Source organism: Hydra viridissima, unplaced genomic scaffold (genome assembly GCF_058129835.1).
Source record: "Hydra viridissima isolate aposymbiotic clone 2 unplaced genomic scaffold, HvirCarnegie_v1 scaffold_14, whole genome shotgun sequence".
Classification (NCBI taxonomy): domain Eukaryota; kingdom Metazoa; phylum Cnidaria; class Hydrozoa; order Anthoathecata; family Hydridae; genus Hydra; species Hydra viridissima.
Window position 1 is genome coordinate 4,260,547 of NW_028324313.1, and position 14,887 is coordinate 4,275,433.

At 27.1% G+C, this 14,887-nt stretch overlaps 1 protein-coding gene across 6 annotated transcripts; it reads right to left on the bottom strand.

Annotated features, from left to right (window-relative positions):
- Positions 1 to 474: 474 nt before the first annotated feature.
- On the bottom strand, positions 475 to 12,120 carry LOC145193441 (thioredoxin domain-containing protein 11-like). Of its 6 annotated transcripts, none has more exons than XM_090071184.1 (14): positions 11,861 to 12,120; positions 10,512 to 10,670; positions 9,596 to 9,812; positions 9,278 to 9,415; positions 9,072 to 9,152; positions 8,660 to 8,753; positions 8,442 to 8,548; positions 8,219 to 8,287; positions 7,525 to 7,635; positions 6,754 to 7,429; positions 2,276 to 2,421; positions 931 to 1,040; positions 711 to 791; positions 475 to 578 (listed from the first exon to the last, which is right to left on the bottom strand). In XM_090071184.1, the coding sequence occupies exons 2-14, from the start codon at positions 10,631 to 10,633 to the stop codon at positions 494 to 496; spliced, it is 2,037 nt and encodes a 678-aa protein (XP_089927310.1). In that variant the 5' UTR covers positions 10,634 to 10,670; positions 11,861 to 12,120; the 3' UTR covers positions 475 to 493. The 6 variants fall into 6 exon arrangements, with proteins under 6 accessions (XP_089927310.1, XP_089927311.1, XP_089927313.1 ...); XM_090071185.1 differs by having other exon boundaries at positions 11,782 to 11,890; XM_090071187.1 differs by having other exon boundaries at positions 11,729 to 11,880.
- Positions 12,121 to 14,887: the final 2,767 nt, after the last annotated feature.

Here is a 14,887-nt window from a genome sequence, read left to right on the forward strand (position 1 = left end):
GTTGTTGCAAACTACAATTCCCATTGTGTCTGGATATCCTACAGCTTTCAGACCATCCTGGGACTTGTAGTTTTGTAACATTTATAAAATCCTTATGAAAATTATGAAACTTTGAAAGATTTTTTTTTAAACCGGAGTCGGAGTCGGTACAATTTTTCCGACTCCGACTCCAGCCAAAATGAGCTCCGACTCCGACTCCACGACTCCGACTCCACAGCCCTGTTATAAATAGTATTTTATATCAATTCAAGTTATGGTTTTAGATTTTTGTAAGCAAATACAACAATAAAAAAAATGCTCAATGGCTAAAAATCAAAACATTCCTATTTTTAACATTTATCTTAAATGATATGTATCAACATGTTAATACAAAAGGAAAAAGGTGCATCTTAATAAAAGGTTTTTATCTTAATACCAGTAGAGAAAATCCTAAAGTTTAGTTAATCAAGAAGAAAGTCAAGAAATACAAATATATACATGCTATAAATTAAGTTTATTTCAAATATTTATCTAAAAATGTGACAAAACTTTGTAATGAGAAATCTAAATCATCATCAAAATGTATTGAGTCAGCTTTTCTAAAGAAAAAAAAAATTCTTTATAGCAGGTTATTCATTATTAGAGTTTTTATTAGATCATTATTTAGTTTACACTGCATCATTATTTAACAGCAAAACTGCAAAAATATAAAGTGAAAATAAAATACATACTTATATTGTGGAAACAGTATAAATGAAGGATAATGACTAGGCATATAATGCCATGGAAGAGGATTTTTATCTCCATTAATTCTTAAAAAAAAAAATCCTTCATTATAAAAATTTAAAAAGTTAAACATTTAGCAGATTTGGAAAAAAACTGAATCAATAAAAATAGTTATTACAAATAAAATAGTTATTTAAGACAAATAAAATAGTTATATAAGAGAACCTTGCAAAGACAACATCAGATCTTTTGTAAGTGTGAGCTAGTAACAGAAACTGGAAATTGACTGCCTTACATATACCACACCAGGCTGCATAAAACATCACAAATACATTCTGAAAATAAAACAAAAAATGAATAGTATACTGCAGTGACTTTAGTTATCAGGACAAACAGAGGAATGCAATCATTGTAAAGATAAAGTTAATATGGTTTTTACATACATTAAAATTATTGTTTGCTTAATATATACCGATCACAAAATACTTCTTAAAAAAAGGTAAATCCAGGTTGAATTTCTCTAATATTTCACTTATGAGACAGTAAGAAGGCAGATACTAGATTATTACTAGCTCTTATGTAAATTTTCTGAATCTTTAAATAGAGTATAGTATATTGAAATTAAATGCTATCTATGAGATATTGAGCTAAATAAAAAAATAAGATTATCTTTAAAAAAATATATATAAAAAAATATACATATATAAAAAAAATTTGGGTCATTCTTTTTTTTTAAGAGGGAGAGGCATTGGTGTGGTCAAAAAAAATAAAAAAACTCTAATGAGCAAAAGATTAACAAGGTCCTCTCCTCTAAGAAATCTATGACGCATATATTGACTAATAATAAGAAAATTTCCAATTACTTGCACGCAAGTAAAAATTAATTTTTGAAACTTTACTTTTTTTTTTTTTTTTTTACACTTTCACAACAAAGTAAAAAAGTGCTACATATATCAGTGTATAAGACAATCCATTTTATAATATACCAGTGTATAAGACAATCCATTTTATAATATACCAGTGTATAAGACAATCCATTTTATAATATACCAGTGTATAAGACAATCCATTTTATAATATACCAGTGTATAAGACAATCCATTTTATAATATACCAGTGTATAAGACAATCCATTTTATAATGTATTCTTACATTCTTAAGAAATGTTTTTGACACATTTTTATTTTTGTATTGCAAAACCATTTAAAGTAAAAAAAAGTAGCAAATTAAAATTTAAGTTAAAATATTTCAATGAATTTTTGATTCACTTTTTCCCAAAAAATATTAAAAAGACAAAGTAATTTACTTAAAAAACAAGCTCATAGGTTTGGTCAGAAAAGATTTTTCGATTAAGAAACTTTAGCTAAAATCACTTGGAAAGATTAACTTGGGTATCTCAAAAACTTACTTTTACATGTATGTCTAGAACATCAAAGTATTTAAAATAACTTTATACTTCCAACTTTCTATTTCATTTCCTTATACTTAATTTATACTTACTAAGTAAACTGTCATGAAACCTGTACAATAAATAGTAAAAAATTATCAAAACAAATACATGTTCATTTACCTTAGTAGTTTTCAAAATAAAATCTTCAAATGAGCTAGAAGTTAACTCTGTTACTTTTCCTGACTGATCATCTTTTTCCTTCTCTGTATTTAATGATTCAAAGTGTTGTTGGAGGTAGCCATTTGTAAAATTCATGATTGAGTCAACTAAAAAAAAAATTTAAACTTGCTAAGTAGAAGAATTTTATTGCAGTTCCTTTCTTGCAAAAGAGTGACATAAAAATAGATAATCATAAAAGTAGAGGATAAACATAAAAATAGATCGCCATAAATTTTACTTTTATGGCATAAAAATAAATAATAAACATAAAACTAATAGAAAAATATTTTAGAGAAAGAAAAGAAAAACCAAAAGAAACTATGACTCAATTATTTATTTTTTTAAAAGTGTATGCACAATCATTTAATTTGTATAATATGTCCAAAGACAATATATAGTTTAAAATCAGTTTGCAATTGAACTTTTGCAAGTGATTTTTTATCAAACTTTTTTTGCATTAATTTATGAAGCTTCCTCAAGTTTATTTTTGTGATTTAAAACTTTTTTAAAAAAAACAACTTATTCACCTTTTTTTTTTTTTTGTCTTTAGAAAAGCTCTACTTTTTCCATATATAAATGCTTAATATTGTACTTATAAATGTTTAATACATGGCCTACTTAAAGTATACGGCCTTATATTCTGCATATTTGCCAAAAAAATAGGAGGCCATTAAAAAAGAATTACTGCGCTATAAAAAGCAAAGCAAATAAACAAACAAAATGCGTTTATTCTTAAAAATACTTTCTATTCAACAACAACAAAATTTCATTTTAAGTATTTTTTTTCATTTCTTAAATTTTTCTAGAAAAAAAAAAAGAAATATCGTTCATTAAAAACTTGTTAATTTTATTTATTTATGTTTAATCATGCTTTTTTCGTTGCCTTTTTTTAAAACTTACTATATTGTCCATAATATTTCCTTCGGTAATTATTTTTCTTTTATTATTGAAGAATATATTACTGATTGTTTTGTTTATGAGATTTATCCCAAGTTTTTGGTTCAGAACAAAGGATATTTTCTTTTTATAATAAATTTTTTTAAAATAAACTGAGCAGTTGTTCTTAATGGCAAATCGGTGTTGTTCATTACATTAAAAGTAAAGTCTAAAATTGCAAAAGCATCACAAGTATAATTACCCAGATTGGTAGATGGTATAGTCAATCCTCCCCTTGATAAAATTTCAATATATTGTTTATCTAGAGAATCATATTCATCTACTCCAATCATTAGTTCATTACAACATTTACCAAATCTTTTTGAAATTTTCTTTGCAATATATTCTGCAATATGAAAGGCAACTTCTCTACTATCTTCTGACAAAGACAAATTATTTAAAGAAGTGCACTGAAGTTTTTCCAAAACATTGTTTAAAATATTTTTTTGATCGTTAGTCTTTTTGAAATCACTATTGCAGATGTCAATGGCTTCTTTAACTAAACTTTTAAATGTCATAATTTGCTCCGAACACAAAACATCTTTTAAGCTCACCAAAAACCTGCCACCACTCATCTGTCTGTACTGTCCAAACCTTTTCTCTATTGGATCACTTTGAAATCTTGCAGTCATGACAAATTTATAACCATCGTTTAAAAGATCTTCAATTAAAGAAGCATGACAACTAAATGTTTGTTTAAATGCTGAACTAGTTTGAGTAGATGTAATAAATTTCTCACAGTTCAAGATTTTTTGTTTTTCCAAATTATCAATCCATAATGCCATTGCTCATAAAATTCTGGTTTTTTATCATGCAAGATAGCAGCATTTCCTAAATAGTTATTGGAACAAAACTGGTTTTTACTATTAGCAATAATCCACCATTTATTAAACAAATGTAAAAAGCCAACAGCATCCTCACGTAAAGGAAAGTATGATTTCAAACCAGCTATTGTACTTTCATTAAACAAGTCAAGAGCTACTTGAACATTTTGTTTATATTTTCCTGGGTGTAGCACTTTATTTGTTAGTTTTGGAGCTTTACATAAATCTGCATCTAAGGCAAGATCTTTTTCATGGACGTCATGAAACAGTTTCCAAGATACTTCTCCACCTTTAACTGTAATATCTTTAAACCCAATAAACTCAAATGGGGGAAACAAAAACCTCTTTTGATTTAACAAGTTGTTTCTCACATTTTTTATTAAATGTACTGCATCATAGAATAAATAAACTTTTCTGCAGTTACATAAAATTGAGAAGCTATCAAAGCCATTTTCGTATTCTAATAACAATTTATTAAATGCAGAAACATTGCTTGCATGATTATCGCACACAATAGCTCGCACAACAAACCCACTATTAAGCAAAAGATTCAAAGTTTCAAGAATCTCATTTTTTAACCAATCTCTATCAATTTTTACAACTGGAATAGCTTTTATCATGTATGGGATGTTTTCCTTAAAATTGTTTATCATAAAACAAACAACACTTTTATAGAGTTCACCAACATTGTTTACACCTGTTATAGTTCCACTAGAGTATTCGGCACATTTTTGTAAATACATTTCATCAAATATTATGCAGACATCTTGTGACATTTTGCCATCTTCAAGTAATAATTTTTCAGCTTTTAGTGCATCAATGTTACCAGAACAAATTCTATTTAATAAAGAAAGTAATGGTAATCGAAATTCTTCCAAAAGTAATTTGTAGGATTGCATAGATGTATAGCGCAATAATAATGCATATCGAATTAGGTTCCCAGAGTAAATTGATTTTTTTAGATATTTTATTTTTTCAAGTTCTTCAAAAACTGAGAAATTTTTTTCTGCTTGACTTCTTAAATAGGCAGGAAAGTTTTCAAACATACTTTTACGAGTTAATGTACAATTATGACCATTACGAAACCATTTTAGTAATGGTACTAAACAACCCTTATAAAATAGTTTTACATGTAAACTCTTGTCAACTCGTATACACTCAATAACTTCTGGTATAGAAAGCTCATTAAACAACATTTTGTAAAATACAATATCATCATTATGTTTTAGCATTTGGTAGCCACTTGGGCATGGAATATCAGCAATGCAATTTAAACTTTTTACTAAATCATTTTTAAAAAATTCACTGCTTTGATCATTCTGGTAAATACGTTTTGTTGGAGATTTTCTTTCCAAATTTACTGTCAGTATAGAAGATTTTGGTATAACATTTGGATATATAGTTGGTATTGGTTTTTATTTCTTTATTAAACGAAATCTTTTTTCTTGTTTCCCATGTTTTAAATATTTTTCCTGAAAATATTAAGAACAATTAACTGATGACTTAGTTGGTATCCAGTTTAGTCTATTTACAAATTTTATCCATTTTGTTCTTAATTCTTCATTTACAAGAAATAAAAACACTGGCACCACATCATGTCTGGAATAATTAGAAAAACAGCCAACAACACAACATTTGTTAACCATTCTTTACTTTCAATATTTCAATTTTAAATTTATATAGATTCGTTACACTTTTATTTAGAATCGCATACTAAACTTTTTCGGCAAATATGCGGAATATAAGGCCGTATACTTTAGGCCATGGTTTAATATTTGTACTTATAAAACAAATGTACAAATGTTAAACAAAATTACTTTTATTTGGATTTTTGGTTTTTAACAAAAAATAGAAGAAAATTGATCTAAAATAACTTAGAGATATGATACTAGAAGACTTAAGAAAAAAAGTTGTAATACTTTGGATTGTTTACATTATTTTGTTTTAACCCTTCAAGGCATTACAGAATTGCGATTTGATTAAACCATTAAATTTATTTTTATAGGTTTTAAATAAAAAATTTATGTATGAAAATAAACTTATCTCACTAAAAGCTTTGCTGTTTTTGCATAAAAATTTCTTTTTAACAAACTTCAGAAAATTGGACTTATCCATAAAGACATATACAAGATACAGAAGTTGGTTATTACTTGTTATTATTTATTAAAAACTAAATGCTGATGTGTATTAACTATGATTGAAATTTTTGAGTTTTTTTAAATTAGCAGGTAATAAAACAGTTAAAATTAATTGAAATAAAAAGCTATAAAATTTTTTTTTTTATTTCTTTAGAAATGTATTTTTTTTTTTAATGAATAAGCTATAAAAATTCAAACTTTTTAAAAGATGACAATTGGACTCTATGAAAAAGAAGCTATAAAAAAATTTAACTTTTTTCAAAAGACAAGGTATGGGCTTTTAAAGAAAGTCTAAATAAAACTTCTTTTTCATAAAAAAAAAAAAAAACATTTTTTGAGAGGCAAAACTTCAAAAAATTTTAACTTTTTCCAAAAATCCAAATTTGGAATTCGAATGAAAATTTGGAATACAAATCCTAATTGGGAAAAAGATAAGTTTTTTTAAAAGTTAAACTCCTCAAAAATCCATAAAAAGTTTTTATCTAAACTACAAAATTATTCCTACTTTTCCAACTCAGGAACAATTATAAAGTTTACAAACCTATAACTTTGTATGTGAGGTTTCTGGACACAAAGCTTTCTTCTGACAAAACATCAAATATCAGCAAACTGGGTGCATCTGCTACACCAACACTATTTAGAATAAATTTATATTTATTATAGTTCATTGTATAAAAACTTAGAGTTCGATTAGTCTTACATGCAAGTCCTTCAAAAGACTTGTGTGGAAGTTGACCATCTTTAATATTACAACAAGCCGCAGATAAACCACATCTTTGAAGTTTGTTAGAGCTTTTAGGGACAGCTTGTTTTTTATTAAAAAAAAAAGTTTTTAAATGTATTTTAAACCATGTCTGCTTCAAATTCAAGTTTTTTACTTTGTCAATAAAGTGTCCAGAAGGAATCCATTTTTTCAATGTACCTTTACTAGATATTTTAAAACAGCATACAGAATAGGAGTCTTGAAAGTAATACGTGGAAATACGACTCGATAAACAATTTCCAGAACTTTGCAATAGTGGAATGTGGGACTTAGACATAAATGAGCTGCATTCACAGACTCCATAACAAAACTGACAATGTGTACAGACAATTCCTAGATTCCATGATGTAATGCATCTATCTTGCTTGCGAGAGAACAAACATTTTTGTTTATGAATATTGTTCTCAATTATAGGGCAGGTGCAGTTGTAATATGTTAATGCAGCATGTTGAAACTAGATAAACACACTTATAAAATAAAAAATGTTTTAATCTTTAAAAATTCAAACTATTGTATAAAATTATGCAAGTTAACAAGCAATAATTGTACCTGATGGTGTAAAGTGTTATTGGAATATGCCAAGAGAGCAACTGGTGTTTTCTTTAGTGAATTAAGATAATAGCTTGCATCAGTTGCATTTGGAGTCAACTCTGAAACAATCTGAATTTTTAAAGTCACATTTTAAAATGTAAGTTGACAAATGTTTAAAACTATTACCAATTACAAATAATAATAAATAAAGTAAAAACTAGTTTTCTTGACTTCCTTTACTGAAAATTAAAAGGAAAATGAAATGAATGATATGGGTCATTTCATGCTTAGTAACACAGACCACCAACACAGACCACCACCTCAGATTATAATGAAACAAGAAGATTTTCTAAAATTATTTTTAAAAAATATACAGCTTCAATGTATGAACAAAGATATTTTTGCTACTAAAGTTTATACATTTTTAAAAAATCAGAAACTTCAAATGACTAAATCTGATGAACCACAAAAAGTTGAGCTGAAATTTTCAGCTTTTCTTGTTAATATAAACTAACCCACCAAGTTTTATCAAAATCTAAGGTGGTTCATGTTAAAACCATGAAATTTTAGTCAATTTGGAATGACCTATAATAATTCTAAAGTGAAAATTTAAAAAGTTGAATATTCAAAAACATATATTTAGGAAAACAAAAGATTTTATAACTCTATTTGCTTTTCTAATAAGAGATCTTTTACTACTTAGAAATCAAACCTGTTTTATGTGTACAGATATCCAATGAATAATGTCATCAACAAAATATGTCCCACTCAATGGATAACACTAAATAAAATTTAGATAATTTAATTGAATCAACAAGACATTAAAAAAAAAAAACAAAGCTCAAATTAGAGTTTTACAGAATAGATTATAAAAATATTTTTTTCTATTTATTGATAAATAAGAACTTTATTTTTTATCTCTAGATGATACATACCTTCATTTTTCGTAAAAAGCCACTAGAACATATTTGCCCATGAGCAGTAAGTTTGGCATAGACTGCTAATTCACTATCAATAATAAGACCTATTTTTGGCTTGTTAGCTAAAAGTATAATTAATTTTAATTTTGAAAAAAATTCGTTTCTCAGAAGAAAAAAGAAATTCCATTCTTTACTTAAAGTACTTGAATATAAATACTTTTTTTCCAACCAACCTCTATTTATTAGGCGTACAGAAGCACTGAGAAAAGTCTGATAACGATTACCATTTTGAATAAACTTCTTATCCATATAGCTTATTACATAATTCTAAAAAGCAAAATCACAAATCTAAAATAAACACAGGGGTTCTTATAAACTAATGTGTGTTAAATTATGTTACATATATATAATACACACAATAGTGCCTTGCGGCTTCTGCAACTTTAAAACTAAAAGAACTGAGCATTAAAAGAACTTTTGCAAGACTTAAAATCAATTTATTTGAAGATGTAATCATCATAAAGCAAAGTTTTACTCTTCAACTAAATTATAAATAAATCTAAAATCTAAATGTCAATAAAGTTAAAATAGGTTTTTTTAGTGCTTGGCAAGAAATGCAGTGCCAAAAACAAAAACTTTGCTTACATCAGTATTCAAGAAGTTTGTTAACTGTTGTTTATTTCCTATGTATATCCAAGGTCTAACAGCAGATTGGATAAAACTTATCTATAAAAAGAACTACTTTTTTAACAACTTAATATATACTTTAGTTTACAAACTTATACTATTATAGTGTATATTTTCTGGGATTATCTGCAATAATTCAATTACACCAGTAACTTGATACTTACAATATTGTAGAAATCGATATCAAAGAGATATTCGATTGGTGTGTTTGATGTATGGTATAAGAAGATTCTAGGAAAGTAATATGTTGTAAAGACATTTTTGCAAGATCCCTCCCAACAGTTGATTGAAATAAATGCAACCTAAAAATTTTTAAATACAAAGTACTGCCAGTTGTAAAACAGGCAGCTTTAATACGCACACATACACACACACACACACACACACACACACACACACAAAAACACACACACACAATTAGAATAACTTATAACTTCACTCCATGCTGCAATAAGAATCAAAAAACTAACAGCAATACTTACAGTTGGACTTGTTAGAAACTGGCTAGCAGCACTTAATTCCTTTACTGATGCAATACTATCTCCTGACCATGGAGCATAAAATATTACCATGTTTATAGGTTTATTGCGCACTATATTGAGCAGTTCACGCATAGAGCCATCTTTTATGTCTATTACAGATGAATTTAAAGGAAATAATCCATGAACTTCTTGCTGATAAGAGAGAACAAACCCCCAGCTGAAAGAAAGATAAAAAGTAAATTAACTGTTTTTTAAAATTAAAACATTCCTTATGAAAATAATCTCAATCAGTGGCGTACCCAGAAGTATTTAGTTGAGGGAAAAAATTATAAAAACTAACTATCCATTAACATACTGTTTTTTCCTGATATCGTAGGTATATGAAGGGTCAAGTTAGTTCTATATACTTTAGTCTATATTTAGCTCTTTGTAGTAAAGTCTATGCATATGCTGTGAACCATAATTATTTTTTTCCTTTTAAAGATCAATTTTATTTGATTCAAAAGACCGTAAAAGAAAGTAAAATTTAAATCTTCATGTGCATTAAGAAAAAATACCTTGACCTAGAATTTCTTCATAACAGCAAGGTATATTGCATTTATGACTGTCCTGAATATTCTTTCACATTATTTATAAAAAGAATCTTTTAGATAATATATAATTTAAAAAACTTAAACAGTAAAAAGCAGCCCAAATCAAAAAGATTAAATAAGAAACTATATAGTATTAAGTTTAATACACAAACATTTTTCCTTAATAACCATTAAATTAATAAACTTAACAGTATTATTGATTTTTTTTATTATTTAAAAAACTTATCTAGTCTAAGTAGTAGGAAGAGAGGATAGCTGCCTTTTTTTCCCTCCCTACTGTGGTTACGCCAATGATCTCAGTATTCTAAGACTTTTAAACTTACTATAACCATAACCACCAACTAAGACTGACCAAACATACGATGCCTGACAACACCATGACAATAACTTTTGTAGTATGCAAAATTCTTGTAAAATTAGGCACTCTATGATATCTAGCTGTCATGATATGGTTCGCCCATGTTTCAAAACAGACAAATTTGCTAAAATCAAAATAAAATACTTTTAAAAAAGCTCTCAAGATTATATTTTTAAGGAATAATAGTTTTTATAGCTGACAATAAAGTTACTAAAGATATCTTGGAGAAATAAATCATTGAAACAAAACAATAGATCTCTTTATTTTAAAGCCTGCAAAAGTATTTAATCAGAAAGGCAATTACCAATAATTACATATTTGCTGATTACAAAGAGAATAGAGTGTTGACCTCCTCTTTAAGTAAAATTATGATTATAAAAAATTTAAAACATTTTAACAATAAGTAATTCACTACACATAACTAACTAAAATTTAATCAGAAACTTAATGAATTTTGCATAAGATTGCCAAATCAATTTCAAATTAGACTAAATATATAAATATATATCTGAGAGAAACTGTATTAGAAATAAAACTTTACTATAAATATAAATCCCAATAAGTGTAAAATAAAAACTTTAAAACCACTAGCTGTATGGTATAAAACACGAGTGTTATTAACTTAAACTAGTGGTTTACTTGCCAACAAAACTACTCTTAAAACTCAGCCAACTTTTCTCATAAAAAAATAATCTTAAACCTCCTTTCTACATCTTCATAAACTAGAGACTTGTTCTCATTTTCACGCATCTTTATCAGTTTATTCTTATCTAGACAAGAATTTCAATATTTTATTTACTTTTTTTTTTTTTTTAAAAAAAACTATATAAAGTTAGCAACTTGACTATTGCAACTATTCTAATTACTATTACCTAAAATAAAATTGCTCATAAAAAAACTGTTATAAAAGAATGTGTATTAGCCTAAAGACCAGAAATAAATAATTAAAGGAAAATCTACCTTAATTCTTTGAGATCTTAAATTGATTATTATTATTGCTTAATAAATTTAAAATATTTCCGATCTATTTAAATCAGGATTTAGCTTTCACTTTATCAAGTTACCTATACGTTATCTCTATGTTTTCCCTGATCAATTTAGATGGTATAATGATTGCAAAAGGTAAAAAAAAACATTCAGGTAGTGGTTGTAGCTAAGGGTATCCTAATATAATTTACTAACATTTTGCTTTAAAATGATCTCAATTGGTTATAAGCAAAAATCTTAACATTTACAATTATTATTGTATGTCACAGTTGATACAGTCTGATCATTGATAGGTATGAAGATAATCTATTTTGATAGAGAACTTACTGAGCATGCACGTGTTACATGAACATGGTGCGGGCTATTGGAATAATATGCGGACAGTTTTAAAATTAGCAGAAATAAAATTTAGACCGATATATTAAGATTGATAAAACAAGCAACATGTCTTAAGCTTGGTTTCCAATAGTTGTAGGAATGTCGTACAACAGTTGCACAACAACTTTGTTTTATAATGGAAACATTTGCTAATGTAAGTTGCACAGCTTAACGTTGGTTGTACAACAAATTTTATGTTGTACAACTGCGGTTGTGAGTTTTGAAAAAAATCTATTTCTGCAACAGTATTTTGTTTTTTGTGCAAAACGCGCAGCTTATTTTTTTAATCGCCATTGTGAGGAATTATTTTAACCTCCCCTGAGACACTAACGAGTCATTACTTTCTTTATGAACTTGACAATATTTTTCCCATCTGACTGCGAATCATACAATTTACAATTTCCAAAGTAGTACAACCGCCTTATTTTAACACATTGAATACATTAAGACCATACATACATTAACAACTACATACATTAATACCTACACACATTAGCACCTACATACATTAACACCTACACACACGCAAATTGCATCTTGAAGCAGTGGGGCACCAACATGTTTTGGGGCCTAGGCGGCACTTGGTAAATGGGGCCTATATATATATATATATATATATATATATATATATATATATATATATATATATATATATATATATATATATATATATATATATATATATACAGTGGCGTATCTAGGGTAGGGCAGATAGGGCACGTGCCATGGGCGCCAGCCTGAAAGGGGCGCAAAAGAGGCTTGGTTGCGATACAATAAGCGAGAATTATATAAAATAAATTAAGAAATAATATATCATATGAAATAAATATATTATATAAAATAAAGTTTGTGTCATCATTTATTAAAAAATTGTAATTAAGCACTTTATGTGGGGGAAGAGGGGTGCGAGATCGGTGTTTGCCCCAGGCGCTATTTACCCTAGGTACGCCACTGTATATATATATACTCTATCATTCAGTACATTCAGTATATATATATATATATATATATATATATATATATATATATATATATATATATATATATATATATATATACTGAATGTACTGAATGATAGAGTATATTATTCACATTAATGAAACAACATAAACATCCGTCAGTCTGCCTGAACCATCATGAACCATAAACTCGTAGGTAGGGCGGGCAAATCTATTTATTAGTACTCGCGGGTGTGGGGAGGAAGCTTCGCGTAGGGCCTCCAAAACGGTCACGGTGGTTGTTATTGGCAATATTTGTGCTAAAAAAACACTTTTTTGCACTATCTCAATGTATGGTTGCCATAGTAATCAAAGGATACCAATTTTAATTTTTAACATTAAGTCGGAATAAAGAAATTATATTTTATCTTTTAGTCACCAAAAATATGTAAGACTTCAAAAAGCATAATTGACTTTTTATATTATTATATATTTTATTGATTCTGAAAAGTGACAGAAAAAGAATAGTTAGGAAAACAAAAACACGAAACTAAACAGCATTTTTCTTTTTCTATCAATTTTTGCCGATGTTTTCTTTAAGAAAAATCCAATATTTTATCTTAAAAAAAAAAAGTGTTGAAAAAAAGAAAAAAAAAAAAATGTTGAGAAAACAATTTTCTTACAGAAAATATCGGCAGTAAAATATTTTTTACAGTTTAAATTTGTTTTATAGTTCTCAAAACAAATAATATCATTTTGTTTTTGTTTTTTGCGAGACGATACGAGAAGAGACATTTTTAGTCGTGCATCGTAAACGAGATTAAGGTAATGAAATTCTGATTGAAATAATAAAATAAGAATATTTCTAAAATGAAAGCAAATAATTTAAACTTATAATTTTTTCAGATTATCCATAGCAGTTGTGAGCAATTCCAGAAACCTTTAAATTTTTTTAAACAAAATCAATAAAATTTATAAGAGCTTAGTGGAAATGATATCTAACGATTGTTGTAAATGATATCATCGTTAACCGGTGAAACCAGTTATTGACAAATTATTATGGATATTTGTTGTTGAGTTAAGAAATTTACATTAAAATCTTTTTTAATCTTTTTATTTGTTTAAATCTTCTTCATTTTATTAAATAACTTAACTACACATTTATTAAAATTTTTTTGAATGGTATCCCTTTGATTTTTTTCACCGTTCAAATTTATAGTTTAATAACCTACCATCAGTTACCATTTAATAATCTACCATCAGTTATCATTTAATAATCTACCATCAGTTACCATTAATATAACTTACCATCAGTCCTGTTCCTCAATTAAGTTCCTTCCCTTAAAAAGGTTTGGTAATCACTTGGTTTTAATTTGAACTTTAGAAAAAAGTATTTATTCTTGACTTAAAGATGTGAAAAAGTATTCAAGCATAACCGATTCTTGCTTTTAAAATAGGATGAAAAGTATCATTATATTCATTTCATCTAGTATCCTATAGTTTTAAGAAAATGATTTTTTTTAGATTTTTTAATGCTTTGGTTAAAACAATATCAATATTATACAGTATTAGTATAGCAAAATTAATTACTTTTAAAAAATGAAATCTTTAAATCGGAACTAGGGGGAGGGGGAGGGGGAGGGGGGAAATAAGTTGAAGGGGGATTTTCCAATAATTTTCAGCGATGGTAAAGTGCATTTTTTTCATTTATGATTAATCAGCAGTTTTCATTAAAAAAAACTTTTCATTTCTAAAATTAATTTGAACTTTTTAACCGCTTGCTATATAATAATTGAAATAAAAGTTCGTTGAAAAAAAATTGCTGTTTCAATGTTCAGAATGTTTTATCAATTGAATTCGGGTTTAATTTTCACCGGAAAATCCAGTAACTTTTTCCTAACTGCCACGAATATACGCATGCGCGATTCTTCGGACCAAATTATACTAAAATATCCCGTCTATAAGCAGTCTATCTGCTGGTTTAGATAAATATTAACTTGAGCTAAACCTTCCAATACTATACTAGATTTAAATATTA